The 20,607-nt window shown below is 37.6% G+C and overlaps 1 protein-coding gene across 1 annotated transcript in view; it reads right to left on the bottom strand.

Annotated features, from left to right (window-relative positions):
* The window catches only part of LOC150083213 (uncharacterized), a 380,452-nt gene that overhangs the window by 37,265 nt on the left and 322,580 nt on the right, over positions 1-20,607 (bottom strand). The window contains exon 12 of the mRNA XM_090378437.1: positions 16,709-16,758. Coding sequence (XP_090234563.1) covers positions 16,709-16,758 — 50 coding nt within the window. The remainder of the gene's footprint in view (positions 1-16,708; positions 16,759-20,607) is intronic.

A 20,607-nucleotide genomic window follows, 5' to 3' on the forward strand; every position in this document is an offset into this window, starting at 1 on the left:
CAGATAAGCTTGCTCTGTTAGTTTGACAATTCATGATGTATTCAATAGTAAGAAAAAGTGGATGGGACATGCTGTATGAAGTAATGAAATTTTTGGATATGGCGTACACATGGTAAGAATATACCCAGATCCTTGACATAACGTGGCTTTGACAATGCTCCCTGCATACACACTACTCGGATTCCCTCCAGTCACTATTTGGAAGAGTAGAGGTAGCAAGATTATACACTAGCTGATCCAGAAGCCTTCTAGAGAGTTTTAGGTTCGGTTCAGTGTACTAACTTGTGGCAGGCCTGCGAACACCGTTTTAGAGATGTACCCTCGAAATGTAAGGATATTGGATCTCGTCACGATGTTCATCATAACCTCAAAAGTGATCAATCATACTGCATGATGGAAGATATAGGGAAGGGTTGACCGGAACTTAGCTCTAGAGACTAAACATGGGTTCCACCACTTCAAGCTTCCAATAAGCAAAGTGGTGGTATTGCACCAGTTGATGAGAGTCATCTACCACCTAGTACTGCCTGGTAACATAGAGGGGTGGCATTCTTCCATGTGGTGCAGGCGCCACACCTCGACCCCTGCTTACGTTGGTTCACATCTGGGCAGTCCCCCACCATGTACTTGTGCATGGAGGTTATACCCAGGATTACTAAAAGTCCCACCATTGTGAGGGTGCAAGCAGAGGATTTGGCTGTCACAGACCGTCTGGAATTCACCGAAATTGGGTCCACTTGACTTGAGTGTCACTAGAACATCAGTTCCATCAGCATTTTAGCCTCCCAGGTAGCAAGTACAGCTTGTCTGGCATATCTGAGAAAATATCTGTGACACCTAGGCCAACACTTATATAGTCGCATACTTCCTTCTCTTCAATCATGAACATTTTTGAAGGATATTCACAATACATTGAATTTCTGATTTTTAGAATGGCATTCTTAAAGTTTCCTATATATTCATGTATTTTAAATGCCTCAATTTCTCGAGATTGCATTTGATTTTAAATAACTTCCACGTGAGGCATTATCTGATGAAAAAGTTCTAACCAAAACTCGAATTCTTCATTACTCAAGATGGGAAAAATTCCAGTTGCTTCTGAAATCATCTTATCTGCGTGTGCTGTCACTTGTAGTTCCTCCGTGCATTTTTTTAAGGATTCAAAATTTTCATAAACACTGTTCATGGTGCGTATATTGAAGTTCCATCTTGTAGGGGAAGATCGGTCAACACGGCTGTCCATATGCTTTCTGAGAACAGGGAGACACTATGGTGATCTCAAGGAAAATGTTGGTATCAACACGAGGTTCTAAAAGAATATTCTTGAATCTAGAACATCAGTTGCTGCATTTCTCATCATCAGATTCAGTTGGTGTGCATAGCAGTGAATAAAATGTGCATTTTTGCACACTTCTTTTATTTTAGCCTGAACTCCCCCTTTCTTGCTTTTTTTATCACACTTGCACCATCAAACGTCTGAGCAAACAGTTTTTGAGTATTTCCTTGGAGGATTATGTCTAACTGATCTAGAATGCACTTGGATATTACGTCTGCCATTTGGTTTTCCGCAGTGAAAAAGTCCCAAAAATGTCTCCATTCAATTCATATCTCAGAACAATTACCATTTGTATATGTTTCGAAACATTTGTTGTGTCATAGCTGATGACACAATAGATTCTTTAATTTCTCTTTTTATTTCATGCCGGCATATTTGCAGCAAACAGTTGAGAATATCATTCTGGATGGTTGGGTTTTTTTTTTTTTTTTTTTTTAGGAGCATTAGTAACTAAGGCCATATTGCTCCGGGATATGTGGTGGTCATTCCCTGACCTTTCCGCATCCTCCGTATTTGGTGGTGATGGGCTCGAACCCTGGTCTAATCAAGAAGCGTGTGCTACGCACTGCTGCTCCTTCCCACCTGGCTATGGAGGCGCCTTATCATTCTGAATAGTTTTTGAAATGCCTTTAAATGCTGCATTATTTTCTAAATGGTTCTTTAGAAATTGGAATCTAATGTACAGGCAAAATTCATTAATCTTCTGAATACTCCTGGATTTTTAGAATCATCTTTTTCGTCAAGTCCACGTAAAGGAATTTCAAACTGTACACAAAATTTAATGCAATCTATTATTTTAGATAATACCTCACGATTCTTGGTAACTTTTCTGTTATGTTTGCAGATCAAAAGGCCTCACTAAGCTGTTCTTTAATATTTATGCTTCCTAAAAGAGATAGTGAGATCACATTATCAATATGTTTCTTTGAATTCTCATGTTTAAGAGTTTTTTTCTTTCATTCTCTTTATAACTGCAAATCCACTTTTTGCCCACGTTAACATGTAAAATAAAACAATGCATTTTTAACTTCACAACCACATTATTATTACTTATTCTTATTATTACTTATTCCCCACTGAGAAATTTGAATCTTTCGTGCGGGGCACCTTCTTTTAAAATCGAATTTTTTTCTTGGAGAGATAATTGTGAAAAATTAAGTTGCATTCACTGTCGTGCTATTTACTTTATGGAGAAGTGTGGAGGCCATGATCAAATCAAATTTCACGAAATCCTGTGTCATAGAAATAATGTTTCACTTACACATCACCTCATAATATAACTTCAACTTACCAAGTTCAAGCTCAATTCGCAATTAAGCTGTAATCACATAATTACACTGTTGAATGTTGAGTACTGACGTAACACTGATATTATTTAGTTACATTCGGGTGAATAACAAAAAGACACCAACATTGTGGCTACACACCCCTCATGATTTGTTAGTTTGAGAGTTTTTTAGATGCATGGGCATCTATAGTATGTATGCTATTTCTTTATGGATCGAGAGTCAGAAAACTGGTTTCTGACTTGCTAAAGGAGGTGATATACATTGATCACTTTGAGAAAAGTAAAAATCTTTGAGACATTTGTTTTATTGCCCAAAAGTGAAGTAAGCATTAGTGGATCTTCTGCTGTGGCTGGAGTGAAGAGATTCTGGCGTTCTATTGCAAATATTGTGCTTTCCACAAGGATATGCTTCACTGAAAGCACTGTTTTACAGTGATCACACTGGGGGTGAATCTCCTCTCTTAAAAGATAACCATGTAATATTAGTGTGACCTATTCGCAGATGAGCTAGTATTACTTCCTGTTGTCGAATTGGACTGAAGCTTGACGGCCATTGTTCAAGATTTGGCTTGATACTTCGAAGCTTATTTTTAAGTTGGTTTTGTCATGCTAATTGCCATGGAACATGCATTTTTCCTGTATTATTCGTTTATAATCTTGATGTGTAACTCTCCCCTGGTCAATGGGTGGTAAGTCAGCCACTTTTGCAGCATTGTCCACTAATTCATTTCCTGGAATTGCCATAAGTCCTGGGACGCAAACAGAAGTGTGTGTGTGGTTCTTCTAAGCTATGATAAGGTATATAAAGAATTTATTTCTTTCCCGACTGGGTGGATGTTCATGGTGTTTTCCAGGGCTTGAAGTGCACTTAGAGAATCAGAGATGGGATTGATGTCTGAAGAATTTGGAGGCCAGGGCAATACCTGGAAGTCTTCCTCAGCTTCAGCAAACCAGTCTCGAATAATCCAGGCGGTGTGGCAGACCGCATTATTCTGCTGAAAGACGGCACCTGCCAGAGGGGAAGACCGTTGCCATGAAAGGGTGAACCTGGTAAGCAATGAAGTTTAGGTAGGTGGTAGACATCAGAGTGCCCAGCACACAGATGACTGGACCCAGGGTATCTCAGCAAAACATCGGCCGCCACTGGCTTGTTTTTGTACCATGGTGCATCCAGGCAGCATCACTTCCCCAGGTAAACGACGCACATGTACCAGCCGCCCACGCGGTGCAACAGGAAACGTGATTCATCGGATCAGATGACCTTCCAATCACTCAAGATCCAGTTTCAATGCTCACGTGCCCATTGTATGCACTGTCACTGATGAACTGTAGTTAGCACAGGCACTCAGAGCGGCCTACGGCTAGACAGACCATTTTCAGCAGGGTTTGATGTACTGTGTGTTGCGACACAATACTCCCGTCAGCAACATTCCAATTACCGGCGAATTACGCCACAGTCACCCTTCTGTTGCCACGTACTATCGGGGAGTGCCTTTGCTCGCCTCAAGCATCGATGAGCTGTTGTCGTCCAACACTTTGCCGGCGTTTCATGAGTTTCCCCCTCCTTGGACCACTTTTGGTAGGCACTAACCAAGGCTGACCTTGAGCCCCACCAGCTGTGCAGTTTTGGATATGTTTGTTTGTTGTTTGTTTGATTTATTGGTGCATTGGCAACTTAGGCTATAATGCACTAATTACTGTCTGATATTTCCTTCGTTTTTCATACAGGAAATAGCGGTTCAGATAAGGTGATATTTATTAATAAATTTTAGAAAAAGAAAAATGTCATTCATGTTCTCTCGATCTCCTAGGACAAACTGTAGTGTTAAATGATTGTAATTATCAAAATTAGAGGAAAAAGCTGTTTTCCGTTCTTTTTGATATTGCGGGCATTCTATAATGACATGCTTTACTGTTAGTGGGCATAAACAATTACTGCATTGTGGAGGGTCACTGTTTGTTAGTAGGTAGCTATGAGTGAGGAAAGTATGACCAATGCGTAATCTGGCTAGAATAGTTTCTTCCTTTCTGTTTCGTGTCAGGCTGGATTGCCACTGTTTAGGTTCTCTCTTGATTTCAAAAAGTTTATTATTTGTCTGATCTTTCCACATGCGTGTCCATACTTTTTTATAGTCTGTTTGATAAAGGACTTATGATCACTATAAGGAGTCCTGAAATTAGATGGCATCACATTTGTAGCAATTTTAGCAGCTAAATCTGCCTGCTCGTTTCCTAGGATTCCAACGTGTCCAGGGATCCAGCAAAATATTACGAGCTGTCCACGTCCATGAAGTGTAAATAACTGTGCCAAAATTTTCTGTATCAGAGGATGACTAGGGAAGGATTTACACTGTAGAGCATTAACAGCACTCAACGAGTCCGTATATATGATGGATTTAGCGTACGAGGCTTCTTTTATATTCTCTAGGGCTAGTAGAATACCATATAACTCTGAGATATAAGTACTGCATTCTGGTGGGAGCTGTCTGGAGATGGTGGCATTTGGTAGTACTACAGCTGTGCCGATTTTATTACCAGTTTTGGATCCATCTGTGTGTATAGCTGAATGAAGCTGCTAAACTCGATGGAGTGAGCCATATGTATTTGTCTAATGTTGATATCCGGGAAGTTATTCTTTCCCTATTGCTGAAAAAGTCTATCAATATGTACTGGAGCCATGGAAAGCCATGGCTGGGTTTCCATGCTAGTATCCTGGAGAGTGTTAGAAAACTTCAGGCCCCAGCTTGTGATAAAAGCCTGAAGCCTAATGCCAGATGGTTTGTTGTAACGCCGTTTAGTTTCATAGATTTCTCTCCATTTTGGCATGAAGAGGCATTGCCACATGGGATGATGTGGGAGACTGCTCATTTTGGCTGCATAATTTAGTAGTAGAGTTTCTCGCCTAAGGTGTAACGGTGGTTCATAGGCTTCGGTATAGAGGCTTAAGATTGGTGATGTGCGAAACGCCCCCAGTGCAACTCTTAGTGCACTGTGATGTACAGGATCGAGCCATTTCAATACACTTGGCCTGGCTGAGTCATATGCAGGAGACCCATAGTCTAACCGGGATCTGATCAGTGAGCGGTATAGATGTAACAGCACGTAACGATCTGCACCCCATGACATAGAAGAAATTACTCTGAGAAGATTTAGTTTTCTAAGACAACTTGTACGAATATGTTTTATACGTTCCAGGAAGTTTAATTTTTTATCAAATATCACACCAAGAAATCTAATACTAGGTTGGAAAGCAATACAATGAGAATCCAACTGAAGGTCTGGATCCGGATGTAAAGAATGTTTGCAGCAGAAGTACACAGCAGTCGTTTTTGGTTTAGAAAGCCAATATCCATTATTTTTGGCCCAAGAGACTATTTTGTTAATGGTGCCTTGTAGTTGTCTTTCAATAAGTCTCATATTTTGAGAATGACATGACATGGCAAGATCGTCAGCATACAAGTATGCGTCAACTGTGTTAGGTATGCACTTGGTAATAGAATCAATCCTAATGGCAAAGAGTGTGGCGCTCAACACTGATCCTTGGGGAACTCCCTCTTCTTGTACATATGCTCGAGATAATGAAGAGTGGAATCGGATCTGAAAGGATCTATTGCCTAGAAAGTTCTTAATAAATTTTGGAAGATGACCCCGAAGGTCAGATTTATGCAAGTCCTGAAGAATCCCATATCGCCAAGTTGTATCAAAGGCTTTTTCGATGTCAACACATTCCATCACTAGGTGTTCATTTCTCAGGAACGCGTTCCGGATATTTGTTTCGGGCTTGATAATGAGATCAAGCATACATCTTTTTCTCCAGAAACCATACTGACTTGGGCTTAGAATGTTTTGAGTCTCTAAAAACCATGTCAGTCTTGGTGTTAATTATTTTTTCCAATGCTTTTTCCAGACAACTGGTTAGAGAAATAGGACGGTAATTTTTGGGATCTGTGTGGTCTTTCCCTAGTTTCGGGAACGCTAGCACATAAGAATGGCACCAGCTAGCGGGGTAATACTCCTCCAAGAAAATTCTGTTATAGAGTTGTAAGAGTACAGTTAATGATTCCTCACTTAAATGAGAGATCATGGTGTAATAAATCCCGTTGGGACCTGGAGCACTGTTTTTCACTCGTGCAAGTGCATTACGCAATTCATTCATTGTCAGAGGCAGATTATAAGAATGAAGGATGACAGTATTAAAATTTAGTTTGTATCTTTCTGTCTGGGATTTTAGCAATTGAAATGCTGGTTCATATGTGGCAACAGCTGAAAGCATTTCAAACATAGTACCTAAGGCATTGGCAATTCCCTTTCTTTCCCTTTTACAAGTAGAATAGGAGAAGTTGTCTGCGAGTATTTACCATTAATTCTTTTGATTTTTTTCCAAATTGTAGAAGTATCTGTGGATCTGTTTATGGTGGGGGCATAATGCACCCATGCTTCTTTTTTACTCTCCTGTCTTATATGACGAGCTTTAGCTCTGACTCTCTTAAACTGTAGGAGGTTAGCTGTGGTTGGATGTTTTCGAAAAATATTCCAATATTTGTTCCTCTCTTTTTTAGCACTGTTGCATGCTTTGTTCCACCACATTTTTGGATGAAACCGGATTTTGGTATAGCAGTCTCGGATGCTTTCATTATTTTATCTGTAATGTAGCTTACTGCAGAGTCAATTGTGTGGGTTGCTATGAAGACAGTATCTAAGTGAGCTATTTCTTGGTATTTAATCCAGTTAGCCTTAGCAAATTTCCAGGTTGTCCTAATGTTACTCTGAGGAGTAGAACTTATACAGAAAGTACAGGTGATAGGAAAGTGATCGCTACCGCGAGGGTTATTAGTAACGGTCCAGTCTATGAGAGGAAATTTCACTGGAGAGCATATTGAAAGATCAATAGCAGAGCTTGCGCCAGATGGTAAATGCACGTATGTGTGAGCACCAGTGTTTAAAATTTTCAGGTTATGTTTATCTAAAATTTTTTCAATTATCTGTCCTCTGGAGTAAAGATGTTGAGAACCCCATTGCGGGTGATGGCCATTCCAGTCACCCATAATACAAAAGGGAGCAGGTATTTGCATCACTAAATTATCTAAATCAGCAAAGGTGTATGTATGATTTGGTGATAGATACAATGAAACTAATGTTATTGTGATTTCGAAGGTGACACGGACAGCAATTGCCTCTAAAGATGTTTGTAGGGAGATAGGTCTATGGGGCACCAAAGAGTTCACTATGAGTGCTACTCCTCCATGAGCTAAATTAGATGAGTTTCTATCTTTTCTATACATATCATAATGCTTAATTTTCATAGTTTTTGCATTTGTGAGATTTGTTTCTTGAATGCATACTGCAACAGGCTTGTATTCAGATAGGAGATCGTAAAAGTCATCAAAGTTAGCACGGAGCCCACGACAATTCCATTAAATAACTGTATCCATTGTTTGGTTTTGGCTAGTGTCTGCAAACTTCCGTGAGGTAGTTTGCTTACGCCTGTCTATTTTTCCATTATCCTTCTTTGCGAAGACTGGTCTGCTTGTGTCAATGTCACCTTCTGGATGAATTTCAAGAAATGTGTCATCCTCATCTGCTTTTTTTTCATCAGTGTCCATGGTATCAGATCTGAATGTGTGTGTGTATCAGTTCTTTCAGAGCTCTTAGTTTGTACTTTCTGTTGCTGATTGGGATTCTTATCTGGAGGTATTGTTACCAGTGTATTTACTTCTTGGGTTGCATATTTGGAGGGAGATTGTTCTTTTAATGAACTAAGTAATGATTTCGCCCAACCAGATATAGAGATATTTGGAGGGACGGAGCAGTCAGTCTGAGTTGATATTGTGCGTAGCTGTTTAGTAACTAATGCGCATGTAGATGATTTAGTAGGGATTGCAAAGTGTTTCTTTGCCTCTTGATATGACACTTTGTTCTCTATTTTATATTTCTGAATGTTCTTCTCTCTTTTCCATTGGATACAGTCCTTAGAAAAGGCAGAATGATTTCCCTGGCAGTTAGGACAGTTTTGGGTTTCATTATTACAGTCCGTATGTGTGTGTGTTCTTTTGAACCACAAGAAGCACAAGTGACTATACCTCTGCACACAATTTGTGAATGACCGAATTTTTGGCACTTAAAGCACCGAACTGGGTTGGGAATATACGGTCGAACATGGCATCTGAGATATCCAGCTTTTATGGTTGCAGGGAGATTTGGTGACTTGAATGTGAATATGACTGTTCGTGTAGGGACAGGCTCTCCATCTTTTTTGATGAAAATTCTTTTTGCCTGGACTACATTTTGGTTGCTTAGTTCAGAGACAAGTTCATCCTCTGATACATTTAGAAGATCCCATTCAGATATTACCCCTTTAGAGGAGTTCAAGGTAGCATGTGGGGTAACCTTTGTGGGAATTCCACCAAAGGTAGATATTTTCAAGAGTCTTTCAGCATGTCTGTGTTCACTCATCTCCACTAACCATTTTTGGAGGCCCAGCCACATTTTCGAGACATTTCTGAATCAAAAATGGAGATAACTTACTCAGTGATTGGTCTGTGGAGGAATGCAATATTAAAAAGAGAGGAGCAGAATAATCTGTCTCTTCTTTTTTTTGTCTCTTGGCATGGGATGGGTTTAAGTCATGATCTAGGTCATGCCCATCATGATCTGGATCAGTAGATCTGCAGCTGGACTGTTTTCCATTACTGCTCCTTTTAGCCCTGGGAGAGTGGATTTCTTCTCCCAGACTTCCAGCCCCGCCACGTGGAGGCAGGAGCAGTGCCACCAGTGACCAAGCGATAAAGAGATTAGTTGTGTTAATAAGTTATTCCTATATACATAAAAGAAAGATGTCTTGCCTTTCTGTCAAGTGAGCTAACTTCTTTACTTTAGAAGTGCAAAATTAAATAACTTCAGAAAAATAACACTATTCTATAATCAACCGCTCTTTTAAGTAAATCGCTTTCAAAATCGCTTAGAAATCGCTATAGTCACTCGCTTGGCACTCGGGGCCACAGTTTTGGATATACTCTGACCCAGTCGTCTGGTCATTATAATTTGGCCTCTGTCAAACTTGCTTAAGTCCGCTGCCTTTCCCATCTGAAGAACAAGAGCAACACTGATTAATGGAGCTCAGTATCAGGTGTTTTTTATATTGCACGTGAACTACGCCGCACAGGTGCCGTAGTTCATGAGCAGTTGCTTCAATTTTCATAACGACTCACTGGTCATGATGTTTTGGCTCATCGGTGCATACAAGCTTGCTCTTTTGCATCACATGCCTCTGCTAATGCTAATTATCAAGACTATGTGTGCAGCTACAGATTGTGCAGCAGCAACGACAGGGAAGAAAAATGGATTTAAAGCTAAATTATTGGCTAAGTAGAATGAAATTGCTCCTGATAGTAAGTTTCATCATGTTTGCTACATTATACATCAGGAAGTGTTGTGCTCAAAAGTAGTGAGAATGGAATGTGCTGAACATTGTTAAGAAAACAGTGAATTTTATAAATACCCGAGGTTTTCTTCATTACTCTTCTAAATTGAATGTCAGCAGGAAGGTTTACTTTATTATACAGAAGTTTGTTGGCTTTTCTGTCATAAGGTTTTAAACCGATTTTGGGTACTACACCAAGAAATCAAAATGCTTTTAGAAATGAAAGGAGAGTGACAAGAATAATTTAATATGCCTATCCCAAGACACGATTACGCTAAAGAACACCTTGGTGCAACCTTAGAACTGACCCTACTGGGTACGCTTCCAACTACGGGAGAGCAGTATTTGGACCTATTGTATCATAATCTGAATAACATAAAAATATCACCCCCACACTAAATTCCAGTCAGATCACTTCCCAATATGCTGTGAAATTTCCTCATCCAATAGAGCAGATGTACAACAAATCGATGAGCAACAAAGCAAACCAAGAAAATATACTCCCTGAAGTTTGTAAAACTTGTAATTATTTTAGAACATCTTAGGACCTACAACTAGGATGCTGTCCACTGGTTTATTGTAGAGGGCATCCTACAACTAGGATGCTCTCTACAATAAACCAGTGGAAGAAGCTACCAATTTGATTGAGGAACAGCTCTTATTTATTTTTGACCTGGGTGCCTCGAAGGAGGTAAGAATTACCAACAAAACCAAACCATTGTTCAATAAGGTTTTAAAAAAGGTGTTCGTGGCAAAAGGCTTATCGGGAATGGAAAAATTCCAGATTTAATGAAGACCTCACAGACTATAAGAAAAGAAAAAAAAAAAAAAAACCCCATCTTGTAAAAGAAAGGACTTGCTTGCGATGAAGAGTTTCTAAGAAAACTACAACATTCAAAACAAACTGTCAGCAAAAATGCTACTAAATTTGAAATAGATGAAACTACATTCAGACACTGGGTTAAAGAATGTTTTGAAAGGCTATCTGGTGAAGGGAAAGCTACAAATGATCAAGAACATCAGTTGGAGGACATGGCACAATATTTTTTGGCAAATAACAGTGTTTGTGTGAATGCATTATTCGATGTCACTGTTTCTGGAGAAGATATCTCATCAATGCTATTAATTCCTCGCTTCAATCTACAATTGGCCCCAACAGGTTCCCAATTTTTATTTTAAAATTTTGTAGTGCCTATACTGTTGATGCGTTGTTGCACATATTCCAAAACATCCTGAAAAATGGAGTCCCCCCTCCCCCTGGAGATGGAATCACTACTATGAATCACTACTACAGCTATGCTCTAGACCAGCAGTCGCCAACCTTTCGGACCTCACGGACAACTAAACTCAAAATTTTGGATCCCCGGACCACTACACCATGATTTTTTCCATAAAAGTAACATTCTAAATATGAAATGGTACTTACACTTGTTTTTGTACTTAAAGTTATTTGCAAAAAATTGGATATCATTAATGTTAATATAATTAGTAATATAATGGCCTTATAATGATAAAAAATAAACGCATTTATATTCATTATTAAAAATGCAAAAAAACATTTTAAATTTCATTTTATTAAAAAAGAATTAACAGAAATAATTAATATTAACAATTATCAAATATCGAGTGCACCTTGACATAGAGGTGTATAAAGGATTAATTATAGCAAAATAATCAGTGTGACATTTGTTGCTGCTTGTGTGAAATAAGCTGTTGGATTCTTGGCTCTAATGACGTTACTGCAACACGGAGAGCCATTTGTATTTCTAGCCGACAGCGGTATTTGTTTTTAATTGCCGTAACTGAAGAAAATGTCTTTTCACACATATATGTAGTTGCGAATGGAATTAACATTTTGATGGCTTTTTCACTCAGCACTCGGTACTCACTTTTTATGGAAAGCCAAAAATGAGATCTTGTTAGGGACGAGTGGAATTTACCTTTGAGACTGTCATTGGATGATAGATCGATTAGGCTTTCTTTTTCTTTCATGTTCAAATTACTATCCTCGATTTTCGCCAAAAATGGATCTATTATCCACATATTTTTGTGTCTGGGGTCCTCTTCCTTTGGGTAATAACGACCAAAAGAGTCAGTGAGTGACTGTAAGTGCAATCGAACAAGAGCTATTACCTGTCGGTTGACATTGTCCTGTTTCATATAATCATTAAAATTTGGGAACATTTCCAGATCTTCTTCAGCCAACCGCGTTTGCCACAGCAATATCTATCTTTGAAATGCATCTATTTTGCCTCACAGTGTGAACACGTCCGTAAGCTGTCCTTGCAAGGACGTGTTCAGCTCGTTTAACAGAGAAAAAATATCTGCCAGGTATGCAAGCTTGGCTAGCTAATCATTGTCAGACAAGAGATCAAGGAGCCTTGAATTATTTTGCTGCTGGAAGAATAACTTGACTTCTTGGCGCAGGTCGAACAATCGGGTTAGCACTTTGCCCCTCGACAGCCATCTCATCTCAGCATGAAGAAGAACATGAATATGCTAAGAGTCCATTTCTTCACAAAGTGCCTCAAATATTCGAGAATTGAGCGCTTTGTGGCGAATTTTGTTTACAATTTTAATTACATCAGAGAGTACTTTGTGCAGTTCTGGAGATAATCTTTTCGCCACAAGTTGCTTATGATGTATAATATTATGAGTAAACAAGATGTCTGGGTGTCCAATGTCTTTCACTTTTGCAACAACTCCTGAACGATGTCCAGTCAACATGACTGGACATCGTTCAGTGGCATCGTCTGTGCATATCCCAACACATTTCTTCCATCCAATACTGTGTTTCGGGAAATAACCATTAAGTGCATTGAAAATTTCAGAGCCGGTTGTTCTACCCAACAAGATTAGCGAACAGAGGAGTTTTTCCTTTAATTCTCCTTGGCAATCAAATCTCACAAAACAAAGAAGAACTGTTTTGTTAGTTATGTCTGTTGATTCGTCAAGTTGAATTGAATAAAACGTAGAATTTTTCACAAGTGCAATTACTTGATTTTCACTATCTTCAGCCATGACTTCAATTCTGCACTTCACAGTGTTAGCGGACGTAGGAATTCCTTTCAGTTTCTGGACAGCCTGTTTCCCCAAAACCTCTTCACAGGCATGTAACAAGCAAGGCTTAATTAATTCTTCTCCAATCGTATACGGCTTTTTACATCACGCGATTTGAAGTGCTATCAAATAAGAAGATTTTACTAAAGACTTATCTTCAACAATCATTGTTGCTAATGAACGTTTTTGCTTTGCAAATTTTCATGCATCCTTTGGAAGTATTCAACTGGCTTTTTAGCTAAATCTGGGTGTTTTGACTGCAAGTGCCTGCCGAGTTTTGAAGGTTTCATGGCATCATTGGATAAACTCTCAGAACATATAATACAAAGCGGCCATGGATCCAGTTCACTTCCAGGTTCTTGAATAAATCCAAACTTCAAGTAGTCCGCATGATATTTTCTTGAAACATTGAACTTTTTCTTCTTTCCGCCTCCAGTTCTAATGTCCTTCCTGATGATGCCTTGTGGTGGCTGCGGAGGCTCTAATTCATTAACCAACTCATGACAATGCGATGTATTACCTAAGAAGTGCAAAATGCTTGTTGCTTTTTCTCACTCTTTGGGGTTATTTTATTTGAATCTAAAACCAAACAAGAAATAAGATAGTTATCAAATTCAAGCTCTTTGATGCCATTAAATATCACACTGTGCACAGTAAAATAAAAATATCACTGGTCACTTAACTAAGAAGAGCATTGTATGGAATAAACACCAGTACAGCATTGACAAAAATTCACTTCTTGAATAAGCCCAACAATAGAATTAGCTTTCTATATTTTTTTACAATAAAAGCATCGCTAATACCGGATATTGCACTGGGCCTTTTATAAACATGAAACGTAATAATGCAAAAATTGCAAAAAAGTAGAATCAGAATATAATGAAACATTTTAATAAACACAAAAATTCAAATATATTCAAATTACTCTGTGGATCACTGCTCTAGCCAACTCCCCAAGGGTCAGTTTCCAGAATTTCCCACCTAGTTTCCAGAATTTCCCACCTAGTTTCCAGAATTTCCCACCCAGAATCCAGCCAGGATTCTTTTTTCTCTTCTCTAATGAGGGAAGTATATTGGTTCCTGAGAGTTCTGTAAGAATCTTTCAGTGCATCAGCCTCATTATGTGGCCTAGATGTTCCTAGCTCTTTGCAAATGTCTTATTGTCTGGTGTACCCTTCTCCTAAGTATAGTCAGTTCAGGGCACCACCAGGGAACTGCCTGCTTCCTCGGTTTTTTCTTTTGGATAGACTGGCTTGATGTTTTTATTAAGCCATTCATCATATCACTGCATGGTCGTCTGGGCTATAATTGTTGTTTGATTTAGACCAGTGATTCCCAAACTACTGAGATTTACGGACACCTTCAATAATCAAAACAAGTTTGCAGACCCCCTTCAAAAAAGAAAATCCTCTGAAAAGAAAATCAACTTTATTCTTATTTTTATACAGATATATAATAACTTTATCAATTCGCTATACATAGCAAATTGATAAAGTTATTATCAATGTTCTATAACGAAATTTATTGTGATGTTCTATAAAATATTCTATAATGAAATTCATTGTGATTCTACCATCATATTTTTTAAGAAAATAAACACACATTACTTGATACTTTCTGAACTGTTGCAACCCCTGTTGCAACTGGTCTACAGACCCCAGTTTGGAAAACGCTGATCTAGACCACTCATTTTCCTGATTTTGCAGCTCAGCTGTTGTAAGTTCTGTGAAGATATTCCAATCTGCTTTCTTTATGTTATATCTTTTGATATCCAACAGGCATTGTTGGGCTCTTTGTAATTGTTTATTTAGTTTGAAAGTAATTGCTCTATGATCTGATGGGGTTCAAGTTGGCTGGACAGACATGTCTGCAATTTTATAAACTATTCAATTTATAGCAAGAATGATATCAATGTCTCTCTCCCACACTGTGTGCCTGCTCTGTCTTCTGCATGGCTGTACAATAAGGTTGACACCAGCACATACACAAAATAATGTTAGCATTAGGTAGCAAATCTGTAACTACTTGTAGATATTCAATTAATGATTTAAATCTTCCCTTTGTCTGGAATACAGTGAAATAATATAAAACTGTCCCACAGCACTAGTGATATGTACACACACTGCCACTGGGAAGCAGAGGTGACCCACTTTTGTGCCAGTAATATCAGTATTTTTAACTACTATTACAATAGAAAGACACCGAAGAGTTATCTATGATTTTATAGCCTCTTTTGGGTATCCTTTAACCCTAGCCATATGTGTGTAGGGTTCTTGGAGTACCAGATATTTATATGATGTTCTTCTAGTTTGAGCTTGATCTGATCTACAACAGTCCTTGCTCTTTGTGCATTCAACTGGATGAGATTTAGATCCCTAGTCACACTGATGTTTTCAATCTGACCCATAATTGGTCCTAGGTTGTATAAGTTTTATCATCTTATTATAACAGGAGCATTTGTCATCCCTGATACTGGGGGAATAATCAGTCAGCTGTGCTGCCTTGCAGGCAGCACATTTTGCTTGCTGATTTTTATTTTTACAGGTCTTGTAATTGTGACCAGGACTGCACAGTGACCACAGACAGGAGTTTTCTGACTGCAATCCCTGGCAGTGTGACGTAAATTTGTGACAATTAAAGCACATTCATACAGGGAACTGCTCCCTAAATCTGTGAGTTCTTTATTCTCATGAACCTATGAGTTCTTTATTCTGGAGATGAAACTTTCATCACCAGAATTATGGGTGATCAAATGGGTTCATTACTGGGATTCTGAAACCAAGCAAGAATCAATGCAATGGAAGCACAAGGGTTCTCCCCCATCCAAAAAATTTCAGACACAACCCTTAGCTGGCAAGATTATGGCCGCTATTTTTTGGGATGCTGTAGGAGCTTTGTACATTCACTACTTGGAACATAACCAGACATTCACTGGGGAGTCATATGCATCCCTACTGTACAACCTAAGGGAGGTCGCAACAATGCACAGGTCACATGATGTTGCTGCTGCTTTGAGAGACTGACTTTACAGAACTTACCCATCCACCTTATAGTTCAGATCTGGCCCCAGTGGCTATTTCCTGTTTCCACACCTCAAGAAAAACGTATGTAGATGTTGCTTTGCTTTGATAATGAGCTGAAGTTTGCTATTTCTACATTCTTTGATGGACAGGACAAAGAATTTTATTTGTCTGGAAATTCCTCATTGCCAACAAAATGGAACAAGTGTAATGAAGTTCAGGAGAGTTACACTACACTGAAAAATAAAAACAGATTTTTGCCTCAATTTCATTTCCTTCATAGGTAGGTAGATAATTTATTGAACCCCCCTCATACAACGTAATGAAAGTGGACATTACACATTTGTGAACACAACTTTAGTAAGACAGTCAACTTAGCTCTTACAATTACCTATTCATCAAAAAATCCATACAAAAGAAACTATGAGAGCATAAAAGAACAGCTTACCTTGTTAGAACCTCAAAGCTCTTAGCTATTTGGAAAATTATTTTTTCTTAACATTTATATTTTGGATACTTTGCTATAAACATTTTAAAGACAAAATTAATGATACAAATTATTCCTATACTGATATTTTACTTACATTGCTTTAATTCTATTTCTTCAAAGTTACCTTCATCTTCTTGTACTTCTCTATTCAAAATAATATAGATAATATATAATTTTAATAATAAATTTTTTTTGCATATTTCATTCTATTTTATTTGCATATGTTTAAAAAAGTATGGGTCTATATATACTCTGTACTCAGCTATTTATAATGCTGTATATCACAGCTAAGTATAAACTTCTTTGAGATCAAGCTTTCAACATCATTTGGCATCTTCCAGTTTCTTATCCTTGTGGGTGCTGGGCTGTGGGTTTTCTACTAGTGAATCGCTATGTGGAGCAAATAACTTCTTGGAATTTTGAAAATTTATAAAAATGAAACCTCTATACCTAAATGCTTTCAAATATTAATTTTCTCTTATTTTGACTTCATTGCCCAAAATTATTGGTGGGTTTTCTGCAAAACTATTTTTAATTTAATTTCACACCGTCCAATCATGGATAAACTTTTACTAAGAGAAACAAGGAAAAAGTCAGATTCTATGGAGAGAATAGAAAATCCTGAGAAAAAGATGCAAAGATGAGTCAAGAACACCTCAGTATGACAGACCAACTGGCAAGTGTAATCATGACCATTCACCAAGTCCATTGCACCTCTGTATCCAGGTGGTCAGGAGTGGCAGTGCGTAGCACATGCTTCTTGATTAGACCAGGGTTCGAGCCCATGACCACCAAATACGGAGGATGCGGAAAGATCAGGGAATGACCACCGCATATCCCCGGAGCAATATGGCCTTAGTTGCTAATGCTCCTAAAAAACCAAACAACAAACGAAGTCCATTTATGAGCAAATCAGCTGCAAAAAAGAAACAAAAAAAAAAAAAAAAAAACCAACAAAAAAATGATATCAAAATGAATATTTGAAATATGGTTTATATTATTGTGGGGATTTCCAGAATCGATTCCCTCCATGTTTAATATGTGAACAGAAACTCACAACTATATGAAACCTCTCACTGTTGAAACAAATCAAGACTTGAATGTTAAGTGTCCATTGCTTATTTCAAAGAGAAGCAGCATTACATAAAAAAGACTTTGTTGGTGAACTCTACACATTTGTGAGTCTTAAAAAAGAATTATGAGAAGGCTCACTGCATGTGAGCTATTGCATTACTTGTCAAGGAGTAGCCTACACTATTAGTGAAAATTAGATAATGGCATGCACTATTGACCTGTGAGACAATATTTGGACCCAACAAATAGCAAAAATAAAAAAAGGTACTGCTTTCTTATGACACTGTAAAAAGAAGACTTTCACTTTGCTCAGCTGATCTTCACAATAAACTTATTCATTAAGCTGTCGCCTTAATTTACCTTGCAACTCGATGGGAGTGCTGATGTCAGTAGCTTAGCTGAGCTGTTAGTATTTGTTTGATACCTATATAATGATAAGCCTTGTGAAGACATCCTTATTTGTGACAATTTTTAACCCACATCAGGAGATGGTATTTTGGAAAAAATGTACAGCTTTTTTTGTGCTCATGAACTCAACTGGAAGAAGTGTATCGATGTCTAGACTGACTGTGCCAAGGCTGTGCAGGATCCCATTTCGGGTGTTGTTAGAAGAATCAAGGCAGTAGAACACCATTCCTATTCAAGTGTCCACAGGGAAAATTTTGCTGTGAAAAACATTTTGGCAAAACTGAAAGATATTTTTAAGATAGTAACAGAAATTGTCAATTATGTGAAATCTAGTTGCTTAAATAAGAGGCTTTTCCAGAAGATCTGCAAAGAATGGGCAGTGAGTAAGACTGCTTACTTTTTTTACACTGAAGCACATTGGCTGAGTAAAATGCTGATAAGATTCTCTAAATTATGCTGTGAAATTGTGATGTTTCTTACTAACCATAAAACTATTCATTGACTAGTGATTGCATACCTTGCTGATATATTTGACAAAAACTCAATGCAACGAATCTATCACTTCAAGGTAAGAACACGACACTTTTCCATGGCTAATGATAAAATCTTGGCATTCAAAGATAAAATTATTCTTCGGAGAAAGAGAGCTGAAGCAGGACAATATGATATCTTCGATACTTTTATTACCACATCTTTTTAAATATATATATATATCTCCGCAGAGTCAAACTTACAGAAAGCAATAATTGACCACCTCATACTGTTGTCAATCTCTTTTGAAAATTATTTTCCTGTAAATGCAGATGAAAATTACAGGTGGAGAGCTAATGCTTTTTTTGAAAAACTGGACCTCCTCTGTCCTATCCACAAAAGAAGATCTGATTGATATCTCTTGTGATGTGTCACAACAAGAAATGTTTTTAAGTGTTCCAATGACTTCATTCTGGGCTAGTTTGTTGGACACTTTCCCTAACACTGCAGACAAAGTTCATAAACGTTTACCATTTTTGATGACTTATTTATGTGAATGTGGATTTTCTAAATATTGTCACACAAAATCAAAAAAGAGAAACAGATTTGATGCTTCAGCAGATATTCACTGACAACTACCAGCTTTGATAACTAATTTCGGCAAAATCAATGAAAACAGTTGCAGCAGATCTCTCATTACATTCACTGAGTAAGCCTATTTTTTAATTTGGAGTCTTAATACTTACATTTTTTTTTTTTTAGTTTAAAACTTTCATAGTGATTATTTTTTGGTTCCACTATAATACAGTACACATGCAGAAAACCAAAAAATGCCCCCTTCTTAGTGTTCTATTCCTACGATAATTTTAGGGGATGCCTGAGGAGCTTGCAGAACTTCAGGAAGTGCCTCGGCCAAAAAAGGACAAGAACCACTTAAGTAAGTAATAAGTATGTTTTTTTGCACATCAATTTAAAGTTTATTCTGTATAAAATGCAAATGGCTAAAGAATTACTTAATTGTGATACACATTTGCATTTCTGCAATCAATTCCTAAAGAAGGCAAATGATGATCCACAATTATTTATTTTGTTATGAGTGACAAAGCGAACTTTCATTTCTTCCATGATTATATAAATAAACAAAATTCTAGGTGGCGGGCAGCCAAAAATCCACATTACTTTGATGAACAACGACAACCATTTCAAAGCTAAAAAGTTGCTGTTTGGGGTGGGGTGGGGTTATCTGCTTTTGGTATCATCAGTCCATACTTTTTTGAAAATGCTATTAGCATAATTAGTGGCAAATTATGCATAAAAGGAAGCCTATACAGCATATGAAAAAAAAAAAACAAAAAAACCATCAATATATATCAAATCACTTGCCCATTCTCTCCAACATATTCTCTAGTTCTTCTTTGAATTCATCGGTAATCGAAGGTAATGAAGATATCGGTAAGGGCATCCAATCCACATGTTCGACAAGATTTTGGAGCTCTCGCGAACGATAAGTTTTTAATTATATTTAGCCGTTTTATGACTTAACTGTTACATTAAACTATAAGTAGCTTAGAGACCTAGTCAAGCCCCTCGGTTTATTTTGAATTTAGATAATGATTTTGAAAGTTAATTAATACTTAGTGCCAGTAGATTTACCGTTGTTATACGATACAATTTATATCCCGAACTACATAATGTAAGGTTTAATGTAAAACTAGACAGCGAAACACGTAGCACTGTATTAGAAATCTGTTAGTTTAGTATAGTACACTTTTATCAATTATCCAGTAAAATTTATTAATCTCATTAAATTTCATTGTCAATAAATTGTGCTTTTTTAACTAAACATATATAACGACCTAGATTTTACAAATGTAACATTATAAATTAATACATATAACTTGACAGGAGATATGTAATGTAACTCGGAGATAACACTCAATACTGAAATATATATTGTTTTAACTGCATTGAGATATAAGTTTAGGGTTATATTTATAGATTGAAATCGAAATCATGACTCGGACCAGAGCAGCAAAGCAA

Source organism: Mastigoproctus giganteus, chromosome 7 (genome assembly GCF_048544385.1).
Source record: "Mastigoproctus giganteus isolate SK-2022 chromosome 7, ASM4854438v1, whole genome shotgun sequence".
NCBI lineage: Eukaryota > Metazoa > Arthropoda > Arachnida > Uropygi > Thelyphonidae > Mastigoproctus > Mastigoproctus giganteus.